This window comes from Aquila chrysaetos, chromosome 6 (assembly GCF_900496995.4).
Source record: "Aquila chrysaetos chrysaetos chromosome 6, bAquChr1.4, whole genome shotgun sequence".
NCBI lineage: Eukaryota > Metazoa > Chordata > Aves > Accipitriformes > Accipitridae > Aquila > Aquila chrysaetos.
The window spans coordinates 33,448,205-33,470,607 of NC_044009.1; the positions used below are offsets into that span (position 1 = coordinate 33,448,205).

At 37.2% G+C, this 22,403-nt stretch overlaps 1 protein-coding gene across 1 annotated transcript in view; it reads left to right on the forward strand.

Moving 5' to 3' along the window:
- The window catches only part of GRB14 (growth factor receptor bound protein 14), a 67,444-nt gene extending 52,256 nt beyond the window's left edge, over positions 1-15,188 (forward strand). Inside the window, exons 6-14 of the mRNA XM_030019002.1 lie at positions 1,556-1,693; positions 2,762-2,872; positions 3,063-3,158; positions 3,740-3,820; positions 6,085-6,201; positions 6,306-6,363; positions 6,455-6,542; positions 10,277-10,370; positions 14,494-15,188. Of these exons, the coding sequence (XP_029874862.1) occupies positions 1,556-1,693; positions 2,762-2,872; positions 3,063-3,158; positions 3,740-3,820; positions 6,085-6,201; positions 6,306-6,363; positions 6,455-6,542; positions 10,277-10,370; positions 14,494-14,640 (930 nt within the window). The 3' untranslated portion in view covers positions 14,641-15,188. The remainder of the gene's footprint in view (positions 1-1,555; positions 1,694-2,761; positions 2,873-3,062; positions 3,159-3,739; positions 3,821-6,084; positions 6,202-6,305; positions 6,364-6,454; positions 6,543-10,276; positions 10,371-14,493) is intronic.
- Positions 15,189-22,403: the final 7,215 nt, after the last annotated feature.

Here is a 22,403-nt window from a genome sequence, read left to right on the forward strand (position 1 = left end):
CAGTGAACCTGTTAATATATGGCAAATGGGAAGATTAACAGCCTGGAACACCTACCAGGACCTACCCATCTGCTTCAATGTGGCTGGAATAGCTTAAACTGCGTTTGCCCACAGCTGTGTACCAGCAGCACACGTAGATAGATGTACATAGTCTTATTGTAATTTAGCTATTCAGGTGAACAGCGGTGAAGCTGTTCATAATGCATTTCTAGTTGTGAGCTAGGACACTTCCCTATCAAATGAAGCCTGCCCATGTTACTGCATTCACACCAGCTGAATTGAATTAGCTCAGGTTGGTCTACAGGTGGTACAGTCATGCATCTGACTGCAAGGTAGGAAAACAATAAAAGGGAATGAAACCTTGTATGTCTTGGTTGGGCTGCGTTATTTAGTGGCCAAAGAACTTGCTGTACTTCCAAAATCACATTCACTTCATCATTTTGCTGCAGTCCGGTACTGGCCAGTCTGTCTTTTGCCTGGTAATCAGTTGCCTCGTGTCCTCAAAGCAGATTTTCTGGAAGTGCCAGTGGACAGGAGGAAAATGCAGCAATGAAAGCTGCAGATATCAACCAGAGAATCCTTTGTTCCCTACTTCTGTATAAGCCTAGATAGTATTTATGATACTGCAGGCCAGCCTGGGGCAAGGTTCCTTGAAGAGCTTAGTGATAACATAGATTCCTTTGCATGATGGAAATTGAAGAATTCTAGGTTAGTATGTTTAGATGTGAGTCATACTGAGAAGTTTTATTGGAAGAAGAGTAATAAAAATGAATGCATTACATGGAATTAGAATAAAGTTAACATGGTTGCCAGCTTTTAGTGGGTAGTTTTGCAGACTGAATGAAACTGTGTATTTGGTCTTAGCAGGATAACAGCTTTGTTGCACTCTGACAATGTCTGGTTGAAATGGCTAAAGAGAAGCCATTGAATATCTTGAGTGGAGGCAGGAACTGTTTTGGTGACTGGCTCAGCCTCTTCTCTTTTTGGTTCAACTAAAGCTCCTAAAGCTCTTACTTAAGCAGCACTTCAGGTCCTGAGACCTTTGTTCCCTCCTTTTGAAAATGGTAATATCTGCCTGACCTGCATGGTTTTGTGATTCAGATTTTGTGATTTATTTGCTGAATTAACTTTAACTCAGGTCAGTTCCCTTATCTGGATTGTAACACAGGCGGGAAGGAGAGATGGCTTTTTTTTTTTCCTTCCATTGGTAGCATTGATTTGCAGTTTTATATAAATAGGGTCTGAGGCATGGGATCAGAACTTCTTAAACTGGTTTTGTTGCTGAAGTCAACATATTGCATAACTAATGCTCTCATTTCAAACCATATGTTTCATATAAATACGTAACTTGCTTAGCATACCTTGGAGTTGTGTAACATTCTACACGCCTTAAATCAGAGGCACTCTTAATGGGATTAGATGCAATCATAACTGAATTACTGTGGTGATAGTGGATTTAGGGGTTTATTCCCCTTAGTCCTGTCTGAGTATGTTAATGAAACAGAAAGATTGTTCCAGATGAAAAGAAAAATACATGTCTGATATTCTCTTTCAGATGTTCCTAAGCTCCAGCACGTATCCTGAGATTCATGGTTATTTGCATGCAAAGGAGCAGGGAAAAAAATCATGGAAAAAATTATACTTTCTTTTGAGAAGATCTGGCCTTTATTTTTCCACTAAAGGTACATCTAAGGTAAGGGAAGGAAAAAAAAAAAAAAAAAAGAGAGAGAGAACTATGCAGTTAGAACAAACGTGTATGTATTTATCATTTGTTGTAATAATAACCAAAATTTGAATTTCAACTTACAGTGATAAAAAGGAAGAAAAATACCTGTTTATTATAGATAAAATCTAGAGAGATACTGAGATATTGTCTTAGAAACAGCAGTTTCTTTTTGCTTAATAACTTCGCTTCATTCTGGTTAATATATTTCCAATCACTTTACAGAGTACTCTTTTAAAATGAATATTCAAATAGTAGTTAAAATTCTGAAGTATAAGTAGATGCTCTGAAAAGTGGACATAATGCTTTATTATCTAAAATAAACAAAAACCTATGTATAGAAGGATTTTACAGGAAGATTTTGAGACTTCTCAAATTTTGTCACTGGACAGTTTTTTATTTTATTAGTTCAACTGCTTGATGATAGTACTTTAAATGTGATTATGTTAAACAGGATACGTTGGAGTTGAGACACCTTTTACATAAACCGCTTGAAACAATGTTTTTTCTTTTTCTGAATTTTCTCTGTTAACTGCCAGAGTATTCATTGAGCTGTTTTTGTATCCTTCAGCAAATTTCTTTTGTTTGCTTCCTTGACTTAATTAACCTTAGAGGATGGAGATAATGGTTAGAAATAGTACTGGACAGTTATTATTACAGTATGTTGTTTTTCAGATTATGAAAAGTATATTTTATTTTGATGTTTGAAATGCATACTGCTCTCAAAATGTGACTCCTGCTCATAATATTATTGTCGTTTGAATTTAGTGGATGTTTTCCCAGAAATGATGTCACTCGTACTTTGGTTTTTCTTCCTCTCTGGAAGAATGAACTCTTTGACTAGTTTGAGATGGTTTTTATCTGCCTTGTAAAATTAATGTTGAGTTGCCTCTTTCTAGATTTGATGAAGTCAGAGTTAAAACTGCAGTATGGAAGACTGTATTTTGGAACAGGATAACTACTATACTCTGCTGAGTTTCTTATCTGGAGAGGCTGGCTAAAAATAGTCTAACTGTATTACATTGCTCTTCTTTTTAGGAGCCAAGGCATCTGCAGTTTTTCTGTGAATTCAGCAATAGTGATATGTACATGTCTTTGACAGGCAAAAAGATTTCTGGAGCACCAACAAACTATGGATTCTGCTTTAAGGTACAAGCTTATTATTCTGATACATATTAAAGCAAGCCACAGTTTTTAGGTAAGCTTAAGTTTCTTTAAGGTTTTTGAAAACAATATTCAGCTGTCTGTTATAAAATAGGAGAATTAGTGGCTTTTATTTCAACAGGTATTATCTTCAAGATATGCATTAATGCTAAAAAAATGTGCTGTGGCCTTCTAGCCTAACAAATCAGGAGGAACCAGAGACCTGAAACAGCTCTGTGCAGATGATGAACAAAGTAGGACCTGTTGGATGACAGCAATTAGGTTGCTTAAGGTAATTTTTCTGTGTGGAGTTAACTTCTTGCTTAAGTTTACTATCTGAAATTTTGATACTGTGTGGTAGAGAAGTAACATAATTCTAGGTTCCCATGTAATACCAATATTAATTTTGTACTCTGAAAGTTTATTTTTCTTCATCCCAACAAACAGAGACCAAATTACTGGAATCGTTGTAGGGTATGGGATGATGTCTTGAAGCCTCAGTCCTGCAAATACTTAATGTTAAGCATATGCTTATATGTAACCATGTTGAGTTCAGTGAGATTGTTGAGTGATGTTGAACAAAGCGACAAGAATACGCAAGAAGGGAACTTTTAATATGTTTTTAAAATATGTCTGTGACAAAATAGGAATAGGTCAGTTGGCGTATTAAATGGGTAGTATTTAATGCAGAGTGTACATTTATAAAGGCAGCAGCAACAATGATGATGATGTGCATTTCCTTATCCTAACAGCATTTGTCCCTGGTTTTTAATGGTAAAGAAAAGCATATGTTATCTTTTACATCTGGAACAAAAATTTACTTGGCTTAGGTTTATAATTTAAAATGCTAACCATGTTATTTTCTGGTTTTAGTATGGGATGCAGCTGTATCAGAATTACATGCAACCATATCAAGGTAGAAGTGGCTGCAGCCCTTTGAATATAACATCTATGGTATGTCCCGTAGTAGCTCCATGAATAAATACGTTGTTTCTGCCCTCATGCTTTTTTTAAGTAACTTGTGTCAGTTATACTACTGACGTGATCCTGCAAATCTTTGCATGTGCGAATGCTTGCTGAAATCTTTAGGGCTGTCAGGGTTGACTAGAGAGCTAATTAATTAATTTACTTACTTAATACAAATCGAGTCGTACAGACCAGTTAACAGGCTTTTTCCCTTTGTCAAATCTCCAGTATTTTGGGAGCTCGTTGGCTTATTATCACTGTCAAAAAGAATGGAAAGAGGATTTTGGAAACAGAGCAGCAGAACTATAAATGCATTAAAAAGGAAGCAAAGTGTTTAAAGTTACAGATGCTGTAAATGTTGAATTTTAAAGCTATAACAAATCCTTTCTGGTATATAGTAATACTTTTTTTTTTTTAATATAAAATATTAAGTACTTGAGATGAATTTCAGCTGGTGTATTACTGACTGGATTTCAGAGGAACGCCATAATTTGGCAGAATGGGGTTTTGGAGGAACAACAGCCTATATTAGATGCTGTGTCCATCTCCTCAGTCAGATAGTTGGGATTGGATCAGGTTGTCCTTTAATATCTTATGTTATCCCAGTTCTTTCTGAGTCATTTGATTTCAGTCTTTTTCACGGATGATTTATATCACTTTTGTGGTTTTTGTCAGCTACATTGGGTAAAAATTACTTGTTGCAGGGACTTGTGATGGTGATTTTTATGGTGGATTTTTTGAGCTTTTATTATAGTTCTTGCTGTTAAAATGCCTAAAATGCATTTGCTATTACAGATATTCACAAAAATAGTTTTCAGTGATATTGCTAATAAGCATGGCTTCAAAATTGTGCTTAATACACTGACTATGTCTTTACTTTCTTTTATGTGAAGCTGTTACAATAGCTGGCTGCTGCTTTTATAATGGATCTGGGAGCCATTACTGATTCTCTGTCCTTTTACACTGTTGTGTGCCTTTTAGTTCATGTAGCTTCTAGCACAGGCAGAATCTATAACCAGTATTAAGCATGGCACTGTTTTTCTACTTGTGTATAATTCATGAATTAAACAGCAAAGTGGATAAACTTGGGAATTAAGTGCACAGCCTAATGAACATACTTCATAGGGAACCAGTTCCATGTTTCACATTCCTCAATAACTCACAACCGTGTCAGCTACAAAGATTTCCCTTCACTTTCCTAGAAGCAAACATTTTCTCTTATTTTGCCCTTGGTTTTTTTACTTTTGTAAAGTTCTTTACAGGTTACAGTTGCTCAGGCAGAACTTAGAGTACAGTGTCAAGAATTGCAGTGAACTACACAATTGCTGTCTTCCATTTCTAGTTATATTCATGCTTGTAACCAAACAGGAACAAAATAGAGCTGCTTTGGTTTGGGCTGGGTAGCTTTGCTAACCCTACAGAAATCAGGGCCTCTTGTATTCCAGATGTTACTTTAACTTAGCGAATGCTAGAATGTTCTTTTGATTATTTGATATTCCAGTGCCTGCCAACATTTGAGCCATTACAATCCCTATTAAACTTGATTTTGTAAACCTTGGTTTCTGAGAAGTATTTTGGTGAGTTTTAAGACTGTTTTGTCACACTTCAGTGCTTTTTATTCTATTTTTACAAACTTGATCTTCACTGGGAGGAAAAAAACCAAGCAATTTTATAACAGATCCTACAGTTACTGAGTCTGTGATAAGAGTTAGAAGGGATGTATTAAAATAGAAGTTAAATTCCATAGAAATGGCTGTCTTCAGTGCTTAAATCCAGTAAACTTTGAGTGAAAGTTTATGTAGAAAATACATAAATTTGACATATTTCTAACAAAATATTTAAAATCTTTGTTAATTTGGTGGTTATGTATAAGAATTTTGTATTTACCTTTTTTCTTTTACCTTTTTTCTGTTACTTGGATAACTTAATAACAGTTTCCTGACTTGTTTTGACATGCAAAGGGCTAGTTATAGTTAAAAGTATAAATGGAATTTATGGTAAAGCGATGTATTTATCATTCATTGCAGTAATGCAAAAAGATGATGTGTCCTGCCAGACTGTAAAATTGAGCTTTGCAGCAGCATACTGGAATTACAAATGCTCTCTAGGGTAAAATGAGTTTGACTCTGATGGGAAACACTGCAGATACTTGAAACACCACTTAAAAACCGTAATGTTTTCTCAGAACCTCACTTTTAAATGATGGATCTTTTAAAAAATGAACAAACTAAATTTAATTTTATTTGTTGCAGAAAAGCATTTCAGAAAATTCTTTAGTAGCAATGGATTTCTCAGGAGACAGAAGCAGAATTATAGAAAATCCAACAGAAGCCCTCTCAGTTGCAGTTGAAGAAGGATTAGCATGGCGGGTATAAACACCTTTGCTTTATCAGAATAGTATTTTCTGATTTGTTTTTTTTTTTTTTTAAACAAAAAAGCTTTGAAATTATGTTTTTACTTTTCTCTCATACAGAGGAGAGGGTGTCTGCGACTCAACTCACATGGTAGTCCTATTGCCTTGTCTAACATGGGTATGTGTGAGTTAATTCATTGCCAGAGAAAAGCAATAGCTGGTTCTTTCAATAAAGGCAAAATGTTTTTTAAAGATCTTTATTTCTACAGCTATACACAGATCTCAGTCATGGTTTCATCATAAAATCTCTAGAGAAGAGGCTCAGAGACTTATTTTGCAGCATGGACTTGTAGATGGGTAAGTTAATTCTTTACATAACTCTTCTGAGACATGTTTCTAGTCAACAACTCCTATTTTCAGGTACTTCTTATGGGGGGGAGATGGACGAAGGAAGATTTTGCACTCATCTAATAGAAATAAAAATTATTTTATATAAGGATATCTGAGGATCAGTTGGTTTCTATTTTATATCTTTTGAAAGCAATAAAGTGGTGATCTAACACTTCGATTCTGTCACTGACAGATTACTTATGTCCGCTCAGAGCCAGGCACTTGAGCTCTATATTTGCATAATATTCTCTGGGAACTGTCAACTTTGGCACCAGTGTCTTTCGTATCTCTTACTAGTGTTGAAAGAATGAAAGAAAGCCTGAAAACATTATTCTAAGGTGAACTGTGCAGGGACAGCCATTGAAAAAAGTATGCTTTTCCTCATTAAATGACTAAAAATTTTATTATCCCTTAATGGTATACAATAAACATTAGGATAAGACTTTTATTTTTCTCTCATTTAAATACTAATTTTAAAAAATGACAAAGCAAGTAGGTATTTTATGTTCAAATCCTCCAGTTTTTCATTTCTGTACTTTTATCCTTACTCCTGTATTAAATGTAAACTTGGGCCTCCTTCATTCATCGAGTAATTCCATAAAAGCTTAAGTTTCTCTGAGTCTGCTTCCAGTTAGGTACTTGTAACATCAGATTACTGGTTAAATTCCTTCAGTTTTAGATTAAGTATGCTGCAATACTGTTTTCTACATCTGCAGAAAGGGCTCTAGGGAAAAAAAAAAACAATGGAAAGGGAGATAAAAATAGTCATACTGAACAAGGATGGCTAATTGGACTTCCCTTTTTGTATTTTTATTTTTTTAATTTCGGGGGTCCTGTTTTTAAGCCTGGCCAATCATCCTGAAACTGCTTCTGTATTCTGCATTCATTTTTGCATTTGTTACATGGGAGGGATGGGACAGGGGTGTGAATCCAACATGTAGTTCTGAGTATTATGTCATTGTAGGGCTGATGAATCTTCCAGTGTATTTCAGTGGGTACACACACAAACTGTTACATGAAACCCAGTAGATTTGGCGAGTAAAGAGCAATGGTGTTTGAGATGAGACAGTGAATACCTTGCTATCATCAGTGTTGTTCATGTTATATTCTCGGATATACTCATAGATACGCATTGTGGTTTTGGTGAGGATGATCCTCTTGCATTGACCGTCTAGAATTGACTAGAACATGCTAGTATGAGCGCTCATATGCTGTCAGATACATATTCAGGAGTTTAAATGAAGTCATGAATACATTACAGCATGTGACAAATGCTGTGCTTTTTGATGGGCTGAAAGAATGAATTATCACCAGAAATACAGAAGTTTTTCATGGGAATAGTAAGATTTTAGTTTCTGGGGTCGGGGGCAGAGAACATAATCCATGTTGAGCCTTTTAAGGTGATCCAAAGCAGGAAGATCTCCTGCATATATGACAGAGATTGTAGGACCACTGTAACACCAAATGTACTAACAAATACGCTGTTCATGATGGCTTATAGAAGATAAAGGGACTATTATATAAAGGCTCTACAGTAGTCTCAGTATTTGGATAACCCAATAACAGAATTAGGGACAGCAACAATCTTAAGGTGTGCTATGGAGGAATAAAGTTTTTGGATCTATTGTTCTGGTGTCAAACCAACTTCTTTAAAGAAGTTTATGTAGCAATAATGTAGATTTCGTACTTTACCCCCTAAAGGATATTTGAAGACTTTTCAGTGATAAATGGTTGACAGGATTGCAAACTGACAGCATCTGATTGATGAAAGGGATAATAGCATTACCGAAAGGCTCATGACAAAATGCAACTGGTAGTTCAGAGAATTCCTTGTAAGTTTATGAAGGAGCAGTTGTTTGGAGTGATCCAGCATGTCTAAAAAGCTCCCTTCCAACAGACATTTCTACGATTCTGTGAACTACAACCCCTTTCTTCATAATAAAGTTTTTAAAGGTTCTTTGACAACTAAAGTAGGTATATTGTGATAAGGTTAGAAAAGAGTAAAGATCTTTTTGTGTGAAGGAGGCCAAATGTTACTTATCTTTTCTGTTAAAACAAAGAAAAAAGTAAGAAAAGGGACTTTAAAAGAACTGATGAAAGGCAATGTAAATTATAATCAACCTGTATTTTCTTTCCTATGCAATGTGATTACTTTGCATATTGTTTAATGTGGATCCCAGTATTTGGGTGTAGAGACCCCATTTTGGATATCTGCAGAGTAGCACATTCTTGTAGTGTCATTTTTCTGAATAAAATAAAATGCCAGTCCTTAATGACAAACATACAAAAGATTTCAGTTCATACAAAGGATCTGTCTAACTGTGCTCTGAAAAATTTAATTCATGTCCTGGAGAGGGTGAAAGGCCGCTAGGTGGTGAGAGAGAGCTTATTAGGAGAGCCTGAGTCTATTGAGAAGTCTTGTTTGGTCTTGTATTTGCCGTGTGCTCTTACAAGCTGTATGCGGAGTTGGCAATTATCCTTCTTTAATAACTGAATTAGTATCAGAGCTCCAAATTAGGCTGGATGGCGATTTTGGTAGAAATGTTAATGATTATGGACTCCAAATTTCTTAATTCCAGGTGTTTTCTTACTTTGTAAAAACAGAACTCTTTAAAAACTTTGAGGATGAAATTAATAGTTTGGATCCATGCTGTTAGTCAGTGAAAATCCACTGGAAGCCTTTGTCTGCTTTCTTCTCCTGAAATCCTTTCTTTTCATGTAGTAGTTGTGCTGTCGTTCCTGGTATGTGGTTGGGCAAAAGTAGGTGGCCACTAGTGCTCACTTGGTTGATGCCTGCAAGTCCATCTTGCCCATTTCTTTTGTGTCCTGAAAGAGGAGCATGCCTGCCAATGGCTGTCCCTCCATTTCCCTTCTTTGGTACAGTGGTTAGCTATATCTGTTCCAGGCCTGCACGGTACAAACAGTTCAGACTCCCTCCACTACAAAGCTGCGAATCAGGTACTTCCCTCTGTCTTCCAAACTGTTCTCTGCTGATATTCCAAACCCAGTGATTTAGTGAAAGCTGTCTCTTGCTGGTAACCATCCTTTGCCTGTACCAGATTATCCTACCAGAATTATGGTGAAATTATGTCTGTCCATAACCTGGCTGGAATAAGTTATCAGTGAACTAGTTGCAGTGACACTGTTGGCCATTGAGAGTGTTGTGATTTGAATAATGATGCCATAAAGTGAGCAGAGTGGGAATTTTGCGGATGTGCAGAAGTGAGTGTGCATTTATGAATATTGGCCGGATGTGAAAATTATTCTGGTATGTCTTGCATTACCTTTTCTGTAAACTTCCTGTTGAACTACCTTTTGAATTTTCCCTATAACACCTGTGATTTAGGTAACTGTCAGAGTCCAAAGAAAGCTCTTGTTCAGAGCAGAAACTTTGAGGGTGCTTTTCTGTCTGAAGAGATGCATTGTAATTCTGTGCAGTGTAAAAACTAACGCCTACAGTGTCATTCATTCTGAGAATACATATTTTTCACATAATAGACAAGGTGAAGAAGAATTTAAGAAAAAGTATTTCCAGTGGTACATTTGCAAAGAAATACTGATTAAAAGCATAACTTACATAATTAATATTATTTTTGCTTTTCACTAATACTTACTGTAATGAATTTACAATAGTTTTAACTGGAGGTTTACAAAAGGCTTTCCACAGTGATCTTACTGTGAAAATTTTCAATCTCTTTTAGGGTATTCCTGGTACGTGATAGCCAAAGTAACCCCAAAACATTTGTGTTGTCATTGAGTCATGGATTAAAAATAAAGCATTTTCAAATTGTACCAGTAAGTAAATTTTTCAGTTTATATATACAATTGTAAAACAAAACAACTGAATAATTGTGATAGAATATTGATGGATTTTTTTTTTCTTTTGCTGTTATATGGAAGGTGTAAACATAATACCTGTATCACTAAAAACAATTAGTATTCTTGACTAGAGTTGAACATTTTTAAGCTTTGCTGCTTGATTTGTTATAAAGGTTGACTAGTACTATGAAATCCTAAAAAGTGCTTTGAAAAAATAGACAAATCTATTTTAACTGGAATAGAAGCAACCCTGATGGCATGAAAATCATGTACTAATAAAGGTCATATTGCCTTTTCATTTTTCAATATATGCACAATTTCTTTTTAGTAAGCTGTTTAGGTGGACTGCCTATGACGTGTGTGTGTGTGTATATCTCACTGACTTATCTGTTCAGGATAGTTTCTCTCAGTATTTAGAGTCCAAACATTTTTGCTGACCTCTCTTCTTGATTCATGTTACTGTGGTATATTCATGTCCAAGTCGTCTTCAGGGGGACAATTTTAGCAAAAAAATTTATATCCTTATTTAGTCCAGCTACTTATAGGTAAGCTGAAATTTCCTAAATTGAAACCATATTTGCATCAGTTTTCATTGAAGATACCATCCAATTCTCCTGCCCAAATGGCCAGCTTTTCTCATCGCTTCCACTCTCTGCAGAGGTGGTTTATGCTGTTTTCTTTACAGGCTGCTTCTGTTGAGATGAGAAACACTTTAGCATTATGTGTTTTAGCCACAGATGCTTGACATAACTGAGCAAACCTATAGCTTTTTCTTCTCTCTTCAGAAGAACCTTTCTTCCAGAATACATAATACTCTAGCCTCCATGTTTTTTCCTACTGAAATTTCTAGGAGTTTCTGCTGTTTCTCAGTAGAAATGAGTGTAGTGGCATTTTTTTTGTTTCTGATCTGGTGATCCCCTATGATCATTCACCAAATTTCTGTATTCCTTACCTACGGCTTGTAGCTGATATCCTCCCCTAAAAAAGTTCCTGTAGAATAAAACTGAAGCATAATTTGGGAGGAGGAAAGGAGTGAATCAATGTTACTTAAAAGAATTGCCCAGGATTTTCGTTGTGTTTAGCTACAAACAGTGGAGGAGTCCTTCATCCAAAGGTGTTATGCCCTGGATCCCATGCAAGTGTCAGCATATGCTCTGTGATCAGAATCCCAGGTGTAAGATCTCTGTAATTCTATTGACTGTGGTCGCTTCTAGTATTTACTTTGGGATAACTGTTGTGTGGTTTAGAAAACCTTTTTGAACTCCGTACAAATACTGTATGATTCTACTTCGTTGGGATGTCATTTAACTCTCAAATTTAAGAGACCACTTTTTTCTTTCCCTATCAGGAAACAGACCCTCTCTTCTCTAAGAGCAGATGTAGCAGGAAGCTGCAGTTATCTTCAGTTTCCTCTGAGCTGGATGATTCTTCTCTTCCCTTCAAAAAAATTATCCAATCAATTCTAATGTTCTTCTGCAGATGTAAGCAGTGCATTTGAGGAATTAATCATATACACGCATGCTAAAACCTTGCTCTCCTGTGGTAGGGTCTTTGGTGGAACCAGGAATTCTTTGTTTTGACATGGATTGTCTACAGACTTGGGTCAGTTTTTCCATGCTGATGATCTAGATGACCTGTACCACTTCAATGCAAAACCTGTCTTACTTGAAGGAAAATTTTTTTAATGTTTTTTTAAAGTAGAGCAATTTATCGTATGCTAGTTACCAGAAAAAATAAATGTGTGATGAGAACAACTTAATCCAGAGAGAGAATGTGAATATGGAAACTGTTAGTTCCCCAAACATAGGCATATTTCAGTTCCTTTCTGTCATTTAGTTTCCAGTTGCATTCAGTAGCCTCATGCCATTCTCGGTACCTCGACTTACCGCATGCTCTGGTTTTGCTAGAACAATACCCTTTTAAGGAGTTCAGAAAAGTATTTTTTGAGGAGGAAAAGGTTTTTCTTCCAGTTGCTGCTGATCTTCTAAATTAAGTTATCATTTTTTAAGAAACAAGGCATTTTGTGTTACTGCAGTAAGTTGGTGGCTTACTAGTTAGAGATCAAGGTTACCTTTTTGAACTTCAAATCCTGCTGTTCTTCTAAACTCTTGCCTTTTTCCAGTCTTTGGGAAGAGGAGATAAACTTTCCTACTAAATGTAAATAAATAAATGGCATTTAGAAGGTATTTTTACAAGTTAAAAATCATTCAGTCTCTAAATGAATTATTTTTCTCTTACATTTTAGGTTGCTTCAGGTTATACTGCATTTAAAAATGTCTCCTTTCAGATAGGGCGTGCAGCCTGCCAATTCAAGCTTCCCCCACATTAACAAGTGCATCATGTTAACATTGGTAACATGTGCAGCAGGTATTGCAGGTGGGTGGCAGGGAATTGATTGTAAAAAGTTCAAAAGAAAACCTTTGGGATACATTTGGGATCCCACACTGTGAAAATTGGAAAACTTTATAGCTTAAATGTATTTTTCAGCCTTACTACTCTGAGCTGATACAAGTTAACTTCAGTGTAGTCTGTCCTGAAATTAGCTGTTTTGTAGTCCATGTGAAAGAAGAAGAATTGATATACATTTCTGGGACTGTCTTTTTCCAATAAATGTTCTCTCATAACAGCCTTCTTAGCTTTCAGAAAATGTTAAGTTCCTGGGCAACATAACTTCGATACAAGTTTTTACTTTGTTTTTACTTTAGAATTGGCGATCTGTCTGGTGTTCACTTCAAGGTTTGGAATTAACTTGGAGGGGGAAAATAAGCTAAAAATGAAATCCCTGTCAACAGGCATCTGAATTGTCAACTCTTCCTTGTCTTCAGTGTGTTGGCAGGAAAATTGCATGCATAAGGAAAGGTTGATGGATGATAATCCATTTTCAGGTTCTTGACTGGAGCACAGGAATTTACACATGCACACATTGGTAATTCCTTAACTAGCAGTGTTTGACCTGGATTGACCAAAGTCTGAGAACAAAGAAATTACAAACTACTTCCAGATATGGTAGAAAGGGGTAGAATAACCAGGAATCATAAGCAGTTCAACAGCTGCTTCAGATGAGAATCTTAATTACAGGTAAGAGAGCTAATTATATCTTCTCCCTTCCCCTGTACTCAAGTAGCATAGTTGCATCTTTCTCTAGCACACCATCTGCTACTCTATGCTAGCCCTACTTCAGGATCTTCTGTTCACTACTCTTTCAAAATTCTGAAGTATCTTTTTTCCCTTTTCTTTTTAAAAATAGTTTAAATAGGTTCTTTTTCTCTCTATTTACATTAATACTAATTAGTCACTATTGCACTGAAGCTTCTTGATATTAGACATATCAGCAGTAGGGGATATAAATCAAGGAACTACATAGTCAGCAGTGCAATACAAGTTGTGCAAGAGCTAATGTTGAGTAACCGAGAATAGGGAAATACCGATTGTAAATTTTTAAGCATCTAAAAGTCAAAAGTAGTCTTCAAGGTATGTTTTGCAGTTTCTTCTTTCTCTCCTGTATCTATGTTCATACATGCATTTGGAGCTGCAGCAGTTCTTTGTCCTACAAGAAAGAACATGGTAATATGTCAAGCATGTTACTTTTGTGATGGGCAGTTTCTAGTGTAGCACATACCATCCAGTACACCAAGGCACTAGTGTGTAGCCTCATTGCACCTTACAAAATAAGTGATACAAAATGTAGCAGTTATACAGAAAGTGAATGGAGCAAAGGTTGAAATCTATGAGTAAGTTGAAACTTGGTTGTTTGCTGTCACTCTGTAAAAACTCAGTGTTCATATTAACTCCAGCTATCATTCCAAAGCAAAGGCATAAAGTGGTATTGTTAGTGCAGAAAGAATATTCCTATACTTATTTAACTGTTCTTTCCTCTTAGGCGTATACCTAACTTAAAGGGGAAGTTAAAGAACGCATTTTTTTTTCTGTTTATTTTTGATCTTGCTGTGAATGATGACTGTATTTTTCCTTCTCTCAGTAGTCATAAGATTATGAATATCTTGGTCTACAAGAAGATTTCTCAAACAAGTATTTCAATCAGGAAGAAATACCATAGCAAAAGAGGATTTTATTCTATCTTGTTTTTCCATTTTTACAGCTGGAAGATGATGGGAAGCTATTCTATACCCTTGATGATGGTCATACCAGATTTACTGATCTCATCCAGCTAGTGGAATTCTACCAACTTAATAAAGGAGTACTGCCTTGCAAGTTAAAACACTATTGTGCGCGAATTGCTCTTTAACCAAAGCATCTGTTGTTTCATCAGAGGGAAAGGAAGATATTAGAATACTTTTTCCCCTAAAGGCAATTTGTATAGTAAGAAGGGAAAAAGCATTACATTGTAAAAATTGTATGTTTAAGCTGAAAAAAAAAAATTATATTCTAGATAGATAAGAACTTTGCTTTGTGATTGTCACAGCAAAATTAACTTTATGGTTTTAAAAAAACATTCTTTCCTATGTAATTCTTTAATGTTGTCTTGGACTTCTTTGGGTTTTTTTTTCAACTGAAAAGAATTTTTAAAAAAATAATATTGTGTAACTTCTAGAAAAATATAACTGAAGGGAAGATCTTTGTTCTTAGGTTTAAAATTAACTTTTTGTCTCTTCAAATGTTTCTTAATTTCTATTCATCACATAGAAGAATTAGCATTTACTGTGGTGAGGATAAGAAACTGAACTGCACATTTTATTTGTAAATAAAATAAATATTTTGCACTATATTTTTGAATGCTACTTTGAGGATTATCATACAAGAAGTGAAAAATCATTAAAACTACTTAATAACTGATCAGTTGTATTGAGTTGTGCTATTACTGTTGTAGTATTTTAAAGGGTTTTTTTTCTCTAATGACTAAATCTACTTCTTTATACAGAGCTGGAGTGTCATGTGGCTGTGATATGTATAAACATGCATAAAGTATCATGTAGTGCATAGTAGGGTTTAGTGTATACCTACAATCTCTTAACACAGAGAGAAGGAGAGAGAGACCTGTGCTGTTAAGTGCTGTGGATTGTTGCAGAGTTGGGGAGGGAATCAACTTCAATTGCCCTTAAAAAATAAAGGTAATGTTATAATACTTACCATATTTAAAATACTTACAAGTAAAGGTGAATCCAGTGAACTTTACTCTTTGCTGAAAACCTGGTGAGAGTGTATTTGCAGTCAGTTCCTGGCTTATTTTATTTATCACAGAATAAAAATTTCAGTATAGCTACCGGTCAACCAGTCTTCAGAGATTACCAAACATCTAACATTCCAGCTAAAAAGAACTGTTACGGTAGGCTGAATCAAATTTTGGACCTTAGCATTCAAAATACTTTTGGTATCTGTGTTTTGAAAGAGAGGTGATACTGCTGGATCCTTGAACAAAGACTCTAGTGGAATGGGGCTTGGATTGAAAGAGGTATCTCTGTCCTGATGCTTTGCTATCCAGTAGGTTTGATACTGTTACGAGGGTTCAGGACCTGGCCCTGGGTATCTTTACTTGGGGTAAAGGCTGGAGTGCAAGGTAGTGCTTGGAAAGGGGCCATCACACCGAATCCGGCTCCTCCTGCCTGTGCTTGCTTTGATTCTCTGACTGTCAGACATACCGGCTGTTCTGCTGTGGGAGTTGGTGGGGAGAGAAGGTGGAGGAGGCCTGGGCAAGGGATGGAGTACGGTGGACCTGAGGCACAGCAGTGCCACTGTGTGTAAGCCGACAAGGTCATGTGAATGGAAGCATTAAAATAGTGTGGTAACTATAGCTTATGGTTTTGTTATTGTGTGTCTGTGGAAGGCAATCATGATAACATAATACTGTGATACTTAATTTACTGACTTGATCCACACATCACTGACCTTTTCCTCTGGTATGCAAATACAGTTTTTAAAGCTCATTAAAAAAGCAACTCTTCACAACGTGTACCAAAGATGCAACATATGTGGTGCCTAAGCTCATTACATTAGGAATGCCTTGTAAAACTCTTCACAGTCTAATAAGTTTAACTCTTAAAACTCAAATATAATTTCAAATTGTAATTACAAAAATGTAGTTTTAATTAAGACCTCTTCAGGTTTAGTTTAATAATGTGATTACTTCTCAGGCCTAGTATTATTTCAGAGATTGGTATAGAATAAGGAGAAACATTCTCCTCTGCATTCCTGGTTGTTTGATCATCTTCTGACAAACAAAATGAATTGTCTACTGTAGTCCATTTTAACTTGGACATGTGAAAGCTTTGCCATAATTTTTATTTGTATTTATGTATTTGCTAGCATGCTTGGTAGAGAAGCTAACTGCTTGGTGAGTGAGTACCTGTCACCTTTGGTCCTATCAGAAAAGAAAAGAGAATGTGGGGATTATGTCATGTGGTGGAGAGACACCAACCATCAAGAATCTTCGCCTGCTTTTTCAGGTTTTTTTCACAAGTGAAAAGAAAAAAAAAAAAAACCAACATCAAACAACCCTAAGTAAAATGATGTATCGCTTAATGAGCCTGATTTTTGGACATTTGAAAGTTTTTAACTGGCAAGTATTCAAAGCATTCTTACTCTGTAAAGTGTCGCCTCCTGCATTTTGACAGCTCTCAATTAAAATCTAAACTGAAATCTTGCTGAGAATACAAAATATTTTTTTTTTTTTTTTTTTACAAATGTGCATACCTTTCTTGAACTTTGTGGTTGTTTGTGACTATGCCATAAAAACCAAACCAGTAAAACCAATAAAATCTAGTTTGGTGTTTAAATGACATAACAGGCTACCTCCTTATTTAGATATTAATGAATGAAGAAGCATGAAGGAGGTAGTCTTAATGTGTAAAAACAAAACCAAACAAAACCCAAACCAAACCAATCAAAACTCTTTGATATCCCAGACTACTTTAAAACATGCTAAATGGTACAGGTGGTTGATACATGACTTGCAAGATCCTTGCTAGCAACCAGTATTTTCTTGTCAGAAAAATGATAAGGTTTTTTATGATACCTCCCAGGATGTGTCTGACCATGAAGTTCTTTGAGGGTGTAGGCAATGCTGTTTAAACAGAATTTCAGTGTGTTAACTGTGGCTTCTAATTGCGAATACTACAATTTGGTGCCCACCTTCACAAAGAAAATGGGCTAATCAGGAGTTGTTAACAGCTCAGGGACAAATCAGTACTATTTTTGGCAAGCCAGTCTATCTGTCTCCAATGGTTTGCTTCTCTAGAAAATGTGGACAACTTTATATTTACCTCACAGAGCATTTAATGACTGATTATTTTTTAAAATTATAATTGAAATTGGTATTGTTTGCAGAAGGCATGTTTAATCATAACTAAGTGATATGTTTTTACGTCTACTTTGGGGAGGTCAGAATCTACAGTCTTAAACTTCTTGATGGAAAATCAGTGTCAAAGCACCTAGGTTTGAAGCATGATATTTGAAAAACACTTCATACTTTCTTCAGATTTAAAATTGTATACTTCTGTGAGTGTGTCTGTGTCGTGCAGCACAGTGCAGTGCCAGGAAGGCAGAACGAAGCTTGCCATGCGGAGGTACCAGAAGCAGTATAACTGTACAAGCCCAGCTTTCTATCTGGGGTAATTAGCCCTGCAGGGGTATGCTCTGCAAGATGTGAGCTAGTTCAGAGATTGCTCTAAAGCTCAGCATTGTATTTGTTGGCATGCCCTTTGTGCCTTAGTTTCCAATCTTAAAATCTTCTTGGCTCAAAGGAGATTAAAAGTTAATTCACTGGTGTTTCATAATGCATATACATACACGGCCGGAATTAAGGTTACATGGGCAGCATTAAATGACATTTTTTAACTTCTGAGTGTTTTTACTTAACAATCTTATTAAGTCACTTAATGAATTTTTTGAAATGTAGCAAGTCTTCAGTTCATCAAACTAAATGTTTTGAAAGAGAACTTTAACCCATTAAATAAAAGAGGATTACATATGTAACTAACTACAAGTGGGATCTTTCAAGGGTAATTGAATTTCTGTCAAATGTTGTCTGTTACATCCTGGTTTAAGAATTGTAGCATTTTGTGCTTCCCTGGGGGTAGAATTATTCTGTAGTGTAAGTGGGTTTGGGGTGTCTCATTTTAAGACACAAATCAGCTTATTTCAAGAGAATAGCCTTTTTTTTGTTGTTACGTTGTTTAGAAGCTACTCCTCTTCATCTAAATAGAAGCCACTCGGCCACCAATTAGGTTTAACTGTTTAAACCTATTTAATAGATGTAGCTTGCAAGTCAGTCTAGCATTTGTCAGTAAGAAATGTTACATATAATTTTTGTTACCTTTATTACTTTGGTTTAGAAAAATACAAAGCAACTTAGAGCTTACATCAGCGTTTCTGTTTGGTTAGTAAAACAATTATTTTTACTACTGTTCTGATATTTCAAACTACTATTCCTTAGCACTGTAATGCATTCCATTTCTAATTTCAACTTTGTAGCTGAAGCTTTCACTGAAATCATCGAAGATGGGAAATACCCCATTACTTGAATATACTTGTAAGCTTTCAAAGGTTAAACACTTATGGTCTATGCATAATCAATGTGTATGGTAGTGCAATTAATGTTAACTTTAATGAAATGCATGAATATTTAAAACTTAATGAATCTGGCTTTACAGTGCGCTTTACAGCCTGGTTCACATATGTGAACAGTATTGACTGTTGGCCTCTGGATGTCAGCAGTGTATCACAAAATTCCTGTAATCAACTGCTGTTTTCCTGCTTCCTCCCAGAAATATCTGTGACTTGTGGTCTCTGCACACCTCCAGAACACCCAGTGCTTTTTCCTCTTATAAATTATTCACTTACTCTGTACCAATTAGTTCTACCAGTTGCTAGGTTTGTTATCAAGTTAAGCTTCAAGACAAGAACCTGAACTCAATGAGTGATTAAAAATTTATTAGCAGAGATGATTAAATATGCAGATAGTCTGTGAAGCTTGTTCTTGAAACCATTATATTACCTTTTTAATACTAATGATTTGTATAATTAATTTTAAAAAAGCCTGAAAGTCTTTTAAAAAAAAAATCAGAGTAGGACATAAAAGGGAAAAGATTAAATGCAGAGGAGGCAGTGAACCTGAGTATTAAAACAGCTCATTCACATGTATAGGCAATAAAGTCATTTCCTTACAGGAATAGTTTGTGTTTTTTTTCCCCTCTGCTAAGTTGATTATTTTATTAATCTTTTAAGCAATTTGGGAAAACTCTATCCACTAGTGAGTCATATTTTCAAAATAGAACTTTATGCGATTAATGCTGATAATACAGACGATTCCCCTAAACTTTATGGTTAAAAACTAAACCATACCAAGATGCGGTTACAACAACCTTTAAGCATATGCTGGATTTTAGCCGTGCGAGTCACCCCAGGGTTTCCATGGGAACCGCTCAGGTACATCAATGCCACCAGGGAGCTGCTGGGCAGTGTGGCAAATGCCAGGCAAAGTTTCCGAAAGAGGGGCTGTCTGCCACACCAGTTTTTCGAGGGGGGTGTGTGTATGTGTGTGTGTGTGAGGTGGATGGTGAGAAGAGCCCGTGTCCTCACAGCTGTGCCCAAGGCAGCAGTTGGGCAGATTTGGGGCTGGGGGCAGGTGGGACCCTCCGGAGCCTCGGGGTGAGCGGGAGCAGCTGGGTGCTGTTGAACCTGCAGGGCTGGCCCTGGAGGAGATGGGCTTGTCCTCCCCTCCCACGGGGGAAAGAAAATAGATGACTTCATTGCCCATTAAGGGGATAGCTAGAGCGGAGAGGCGGCCCTGGGGCCTGGCTTTTTGCTTTCTGCCTCCCTGGGAGAAGTGAACCCTCATGGCAGCCTAGGAGCAGCCTGGAGAGCAAAGGCAGCGGGCACCGGCTGTGGCACGGAAGGAGCCTACGCGGCTGGCGCTAGCCAACGCTGGTGGCGTGGCACGGCTTTTGGCATCTGCACGTGTGTGGGCACACGTGGTGCGTTAGGTGTTTTGTAACGCCTCTGTGAGAGGGTACGGGAGGTGACAAGACCTGGCTACGCAGGGGAGGGTTGGGGTGAGCTTTGTCCTGCCACCCCTCCGTGCTGGTGCCCAGCGGGGCAGGTAGGCGGGTAGGCAGCACCCCTCAGGTGCTGCGCTCTGCAGTGGGGAGAGCTGAAGCTTAACTTTTCTCTCCCTCTCCTTCCAGCTCTGCCTCTGGCCTGCCTGGCACAGTGCCACCGAAGACCACGGCCGATGTCCCCCAGCACCCCACGGGAGCGAGTCGCTGCGGACAAGGCTTGAAGGAAGGTGAGGGCCTGCCCCAGCTTCTCCTGGGGGCCCTGTGCTAAGGGGACTGCAAACAGCCTGGAAGCTGCTACTGTGCCCTTTGCCTCCTGGAAAGGGAGGAGTCACCCCTCAGGTGAGGCTGATGAGCCCCACCAGCTGGAGGTTGTCAGAGTTAATGAGTTGCCAGTAATAAATATGCGTGCTCTGGGTTTGACTAGTAGGTGTGTACTTGGGGGAGGTGTGTTATGTGTCAAGTTGAGGTCAGCAGGTGTAGTGAGTGACATTGTTTAAGATTGGGGGCCTGAGGTGGGGAGGGGAAAGTATGAGGGGAGGTTGTCGTGTAACTGTTGTGTTGCCCTTTTTTTCTGTTCTGTTTATAAATTAGAGTGCCTTTCTTTTTGAATTTTACGCTCTATGTGGTATTCTTTAGGCTTCAGTTATGTGAAATGCAGTGTATGTTTCTAGCCCTGGCCATAGTAGGCATCAGAACTGGAGCACAGCCTTTTCTAGAGTAAGACCCGAGGAAAGTGTTTGTATTGCCATCACCACTGAACTTGCATGGCTAGGATCTTGCTGTGGAGGTTAAGCCTGAGTAAAAATGGTTGTTCTTTATCCAAAATAGCAGGTGTTCCTCTTTGATGGTGTGAAATTAGACTGTGACCTAGGAACTTCCTTAGCAGAGCACAGTCCTGGAAGCACTTCTCTAGTTCTCTGGGAGAAGCATTGACTCAGATGTACAACTTCCCTTTCTTGCTTTCTGTTTGCTCTGAGCTAAATTGAAACACTACTTTTCACAGATGTATTTTAGCTTCCCCTTCTATTATGCCAGCTACTACTTGGGGAAAGAGAAGGAGCAGAGGAAAGAGCATTAACTAGGGTAAGCAAGTTGGTAGAAAAAATTGAGAGAACATTGAATGAAGTGCTTCCTGCTTTCCTCCTGGTGGCTGAAGCTGAACAAAAGAATGAGTCCTTAGTCTTGCATTCCTGAATATGGGGTACGCTGATAGGATCCCAAGTGGGATCATAAGTTTAGATTGGTTTTTAATGTCATCTAAAACTTTCTAATCTGAAGAAAAATCCTTAAAGTGAGGGAAATGAAATTTTTTACAGTGCAAGAGGATGCAGGTGGGAGAAAAAAAATGCATGAAGTTTTCACAGGTTGGGGTTTTTTGTTTGTTTATTTGTAGTTTGTTGTGGTTTTTTTTAACCAAAAAAAACCCTTATTCTGTTAAATTGTGCGGAACTTTTGTAATTGCCACATCTACAGCCTATGTGAAATGTTTAAGTTCTGGGAAATAACTCATGGAAAAATCTCTTCTGATGATGGATGTGAGGTCAGCTATTCAAACTAAAATACTTTCTCCCCAGTTACATGGTATAGGGCTGTGGTGCTCAGACCATATGCATAGTTAGCTATTTTTTAGGCATTTAAGGAGAATGTAAAGGATGTGATGTGTGTAGGAGGATGGAAGGCTAAGGAAGGAATTTTAAAAGAGATACTAACACTTGGAACAACAATAGATACGCTATTGGAGTGATTTTTCCTAGCTTGTACACATCACATCTAAAGGGGTTTGCTTCTGTATCGAACAATTAATGAAGTCCTCATTTCTGAAATGATGCATGTGCTTGTTTGTGTGCTGTGCATAATGCTATGGATTTCAGTATGCTTAAGATAATATGTGTAAGTGTTGGCAGGATCAGAGTCAAAGACATCAAAAATAACTTGGAGGGCTTGTGGAAATTCACAAAGTGTAATAAGGTGATACTTCAATTGGTGCTGAAGTGGA